Source organism: Trypanosoma equiperdum (assembly GCF_001457755.1).
Source record: "Trypanosoma equiperdum strain OVI genome assembly, contig: ctg_399, whole genome shotgun sequence".
Taxonomy (NCBI): domain Eukaryota; phylum Euglenozoa; class Kinetoplastea; order Trypanosomatida; family Trypanosomatidae; genus Trypanosoma; species Trypanosoma equiperdum.
The window spans coordinates 35,035-40,248 of NW_027124308.1; the positions used below are offsets into that span (position 1 = coordinate 35,035).

A 5,214-nucleotide genomic window follows, 5' to 3' on the forward strand; every position below is an offset into this window, starting at 1 on the left:
TCGTCACAAAGCATTTGCCTGTCCAACATGGGAGCAGCGAAACAAACAAGATATGCAATTTGAAGTAAATTAACAGAAAAAAAAAGAAGGAAAGGAATAATAAAGCAAAAATAAGACACTAAAAGTTGAGTCGTGTTAGCGTTTGGGTAAATACGTATAAGCTAAGGTGGATGGGTGAAGGGAGGCAATGTGGGAAAACTAATAGGGAGCGAAATGGTAAGGAACTCCCCCTACTCCAGAAGGGCAGCGAAATTATAGTCTAACACAACGAAGTGGTTGTGGTCGCGCAACAGATAATGCCGGCAGCCCATTTCCTTCAGTCTACTTGCTATACGATTGAAACTCAACAACTCTTCCTCGTTACGGAAACCATAATAAGCTGCGTAGCCACTCCGCTCATCCTCTCCCTCTGAATAGCAGGAATCGGCGACAGAAGGCGACTCCCCTAGGCCGTCACGCAGAAGCTGGCCCCATGGCACTTCACTCGTAAAGAGGAGCTTCACATTAAATTGATATAGCTCATCTACGAGAATAACAAACTGCTGCGCTGCGTTCCTATTTAACCTGCTGATCTGCGGTATGTTTGTAATTATAACCGTGTGGAAAGTTTTGGCAAGGCACTGGAAGTCGGGGGGTCCGAGCGCACCACAAATATCCCTGAAATCGAACAAAGCAATCCCGCCGCAGTGGTACGGGACAACGAGCTCCCGTCCGTAAAGCCATATGGTTGCCCCCTTTACCCACGTGCGACTACCCGAGATGCCACGCTCTACACGGCGGACGAGTTGTGCCGCTGCCTCGATCGTGTTGGGGTGGAGGAAAATGGCATCGTGGTGGCCGGTAGACGCGTTCTCGCGGTAGTCTCGGATGTTTTCACAGTGAACAATGTCGCAGTAGTACCACAGCAACGGCACACACCTCGCAAAAGAATCGGAGATGGAGGTAAGGTCCTGCGGTGGACGGTTGCTTGTTGCGAACAGTATCAGGCCCCGTGGCAGCGCGATGGAGAAGAAACCAGCTAGTAGTGATGCATGCGTGACGTCGATGGTCTGAAACTCATCCAAACACAGAATTGGTGATTCCTGAAGAATGTCATTCACCACTGTGTCCATTGGCCGCAGACGATGGTCTCGTAACTCCGTCTCCGCTTTCTGAAGTCGCTTGACCAAATCACACATGAACGAATGGAGGTGCACACGCCTCTTGCTAACGTGCGGAATTTCTGAGAGTTCGAAAAGATCCATAACAAGCGTCTTACCTATACCAACGTCCCCCCACAGGTAGAGCCCCGTCCTCTTATCAACACCAAGATTCTCCGGCCAGTGGACTTTTATGTCCCGCGTAACAGTGTCGGGGGATGCACGCCGGAGGAAGTGCGACCCCGCGTGCCAAAGCGATTGCGCCAACGCTCTGCATGTTTCCAGACGGGCATAACTACTAGTAATTCCACTGTAGCCACCAGAGTTGGCAAACGTGCCCTTACCACCCGACCCTTTCGCGAGCGGGGGTTCCGCTCCTTTTTTCCCTGAAGAACTCTCACGCACCTTTATCGAATTCGCCAGTTTCGTACAGGCCTGTACCATCAGCCTCTGTCCGGGCTCTTCCCTTAGCACACCCTTCTGCACCAAACAATTGTACATTTCCTCCACAGTCCTCCTGTCCGAAACGTGAGCTCGCCACATATTGCGGGTACACAACGAAGCTCTCATAACTGCCTACTCACTGCCAAAATAGACCAACCGCCACGTACGTACAGAAAGGGAAAAGATGGACAAAGGACAGAGACGCAAGACCTAGCAACAATGATGCGCATGTATAGTCACGCACGCAAAGAGAGAGAAATACATATTTATGATCGTAGTCGTCAACTCAGCTAGTGCACAGCGCTCTCACCAAGAAGTCAGATCTGTACCCGCACCGTAAGAAACATCCTCCTCCTTCCGTGAGAGCACTAAGAGGCACCGGAATGTGAAAACCCTTAGGGGAGGAAAGGAATCGACCCTACGCATCCTCAAGTACAAGCCGGCGGAGGGTCTCGAGTTTTTCCACGTCGTCATCGCTCAGTGAGTGTTTTCCGCTGATGGCGCCTGTTATTATTTGGTTGCACTCTTTGAGGAGTTCCGCCACACCCATCGCCTCAGCCGCAAGGCACGTCACCGCACCTCCCACCGCACGCCCAGGGAGGTCGACGTGCACGTGAAAGCGGGAGTGGATAAGAAGGCTACACAGAAGCGCGAAGAGCGCGCCGCTACGTGCCGTGTCAGTAGTGAAGGTGTCTTCTTCCACACGTTTCTTCACTTCTTGCTTCATTGAAGCGAGCGTCTCACGCTCAACCTTCTTATTCAGTTGATGGAAGCCGGATACTGCGATTTGGGCGGTACAGCTCATGTCACGCAGAAGCTTTGTGAAAGTCTCCACAGATTTACCCATTGCCGCATCAACGAGCGGGGAGAGGCTTTGACGCTGCTGTTCTGGAAGAGCCTTCAGGGCTTTTTGAAGCAAAGCAGCAGTAGGAGGTTGTTGTTTCTGCTGGTCTTCTTTCACCATTAATGCCTCACACACACACTCATACACACCTGCGCTGTCAAGACCTTCATTCAGCAGAATGTCGCGTAGGAGCGCAAAGGCACGGTCGGTGAGAAGGTGGCGGTTGAGGGCTACACAGGACGTCTCGTCAAATTTTGTCGTTGCCCACAAAACACCCTTCTCAGCAATCACCATGCCACACCATGCGGTGCCAAGCGACGACTGAAGGTTTGTACGCATCCTTTTCCAGTCCACGGAAACGTGCTGCTCAGCCGCTGCGGCGAGCTCGCTGTATACCTCCTGCGCTACTACTTTCCACTCTGAGGTCAACTCTGCGAGCACATCCTGGTATTGTTCTAGGGGCAGACCCGTGACATCCGCTACCGCTCGCAACAGTATCTCTTCCTCCTCCTCACCAAACTCACGACTAACCTTCGATTTCCTCCCCTTTGCCCCACTTTCCCTTATTTGCAAGTCGTAAGAAGATTCCAGCCGTTTTTTCACCGTGGGTAGCACAGACTCATGAAGCAGCACGCCGCAGTCTAGTAGAGTGCACGACGTAACAATAGGATGCAACTCGCGTAACCGCCGCAAAAGAATATCGGAGTCCTTTTCGAAGTCTACAGAAAGTGGAAGGTGGGTTGACAGGTCCACAACCAAGGCGTCGCCGTGTGCTAAGTCTTCAAGGACAACCAAGTTTGCCAGAAACCTGTCGGAAAGAAAGCATGCGGAAAGCGCATGCCCCGCATTTGGGTACTTTTCACTGCGTGCAACCGAAGGCGATTCCGTATTGGCCGTGGACGCAGCCTGGACACGGCGGGTCCGCCTTTTCGGAGCGTCACCTTGTGCTGTAGCCTCCATAACGGGGTTATATTTTGTCGAAAGGAATTCCCTCGCCTGCGTGATGCCTTTCCTATGCAGCAAGGCGTACTCAATGAAACCATTCGAGAGGTAAACGTTTTCCACCTCATTTGCACGGTCTTGTTCGAAGTAAGTTGGGATGTAAACCCGTCCTTCAATTTTTCCGGGTAGGTCATTCCTCACGGCCTCGATGAGGACATCCACTAACGGGGCAAAGAGGTTGTGTCGCTCGAAGAAGGTCGTCAAGTTGACGGGCTCCGTAGCAGCCAGTAATCCCGCGCGGAGCACGACCTTTTGCGCTCCAACAAATTGTTTTGTGTGCAGGGCGCCCCCCTGAAGAACGGCGCGTAGCCGTCCCGACTCAACCGCACCAGTTAAAAGGTTTTGGGTGAACAGGGATGTGAAGCGGTGTATCCTTGCGAACTCTGAAACAGCGACAAACCCCTTTTCCTTCAGGACATCTTGCGCTGCAGAGACGGTCGAGTCCAGGTATTCATCTGTCATGAGTTCCGCAGCCTCGAGACGTATATTAGGTTCTTCAAGCACCTCCGGTAGCACGCGCTCAATGTGTATCATGTGCACAGTTAAAAGACCAGGGAGATCGGTTACATTCATGCGCCCGCCATTGGCGTGTACCTCATCAATGACTTCACGTCGCAACTGATCCCACGTCAGGTATTCCTTACCGTCAACAGTGAACAACAGGTCGACAAACTTTTTTCGCTGCAGCACATTAACAATCTCCACCACATTGCGCTCGGTGATCTGGTTAGGAATATCCTGCCGCTGGATTGCCTGAAATTTGCGTATCAGTTCACTCAGCTCCAACTCACTCATTTCTTCCTAAGGATATCGAGGGAAGTGTGTTGAGGTTGGGGCAAAGTAAATAAATTACAGGAATAAACAGGAGAAAGACCAACCGCCATAAGAGACGGTACAACAATGCACCCGTGCGTGCTTGTGTCTTCAGGGCTGTCGCAAGTGACTTTTCGTTTTCGTCTGCGCTAGTAAGAGAAAGCTCATGCGTGAGAGACGGGGGAGGGTAACGCTCTTGCCGTTTAGCACAAGGAGTATAATCATCTCATTAGAGAAATGCTATTTTGTACACGAAAGCACATGTGTGCCACGGGAGAAGACTTTGCGCCGCCTTTCATCCTGGAAAGAATACTCCACGTGGTGTATATCACTTTCACCATCGCCAACAATGCGAGTTATGCACGTGCACTCCGCATTCTCCGGGATGGCTTCAAGATAATTGATCTCAAAGCTGACAGAACGGAACTCTGCTGCGGGTCTCGCAGCACCCAGATGAATCTGCGTGAAAGTGTCAGCTAAAATGGCTAAAGCACCCCCGTGTGTGGAGCGGAACCCATTCAGTGCCCGTTGGTTCGCCCTCCATGAGAAACCCATTGACTCGCCATCACAAGCCTTAACACCTGTAGGTGTAAACTGCACCGTCCGCATAACGTTGGAACAGAAACCATCTGAACTGTTAATGAGTTCTGCTGCCCGCTTCTGTGCTTGGGAGACGGTCACAGTGCCCACCCTACAAAATCCGCGCTGCATCTTACGAACTCTCCGTTACCCTCTTACGCCCCCAGAGTTGTGGAGGCAAACACTCCTTTGTGCCGACCCTTTTCCACCCGCTCAGCGGAAGTGAAACCTTACAGATAGGGTCACAGGAAACCCACCTAAATGATGACAAACTACCACAGGAATAAAGCAAGCCAGTGAAGGTGAAGAAAAGTGATCTTGTGTTCAGAGGGGGAAAAGAAGGTACGCGCGCAAAGGTGGGACGAACGGGTGCACTCACAAAGGAAGCAGAAG

The 5,214-nt window shown here is 51.5% G+C and overlaps 3 protein-coding genes across 3 annotated transcripts; all 3 read right to left on the reverse strand.

Moving 5' to 3' along the window:
* Nucleotides 1-230: 230 nt before the first annotated feature.
* TEOVI_000166000 (ATPase, putative) lies at nucleotides 231-1,709 on the reverse strand (the record flags this gene model as incomplete). Its single annotated transcript, XM_067224864.1, has 1 exon — nucleotides 231-1,709. One exon carries the CDS (start codon nucleotides 1,707-1,709, stop codon nucleotides 231-233), a length of 1,479 nt encoding a protein of 492 aa, XP_067080965.1.
* A 292-nt stretch (nucleotides 1,710-2,001) lies between these two features.
* On the reverse strand, nucleotides 2,002-4,224 carry TEOVI_000166100 (Uncharacterized conserved protein (DUF2042), putative; the record flags this gene model as incomplete). The annotated part of the gene is made up of 1 exon (XM_067224865.1): nucleotides 2,002-4,224. One exon carries the CDS (start codon nucleotides 4,222-4,224, stop codon nucleotides 2,002-2,004), a length of 2,223 nt encoding a protein of 740 aa, XP_067080966.1.
* Nucleotides 4,225-4,482: 258 nt separating this feature from the next.
* TEOVI_000166200 (uncharacterized protein) lies at nucleotides 4,483-4,953 on the reverse strand (the record flags this gene model as incomplete). The annotated part of the gene is made up of 1 exon (XM_067224866.1): nucleotides 4,483-4,953. The coding sequence occupies one exon, from the start codon at nucleotides 4,951-4,953 to the stop codon at nucleotides 4,483-4,485; it is 471 nt and encodes a 156-aa protein (XP_067080967.1).
* Between the last annotated feature and the right edge of the window lie 261 nt (nucleotides 4,954-5,214).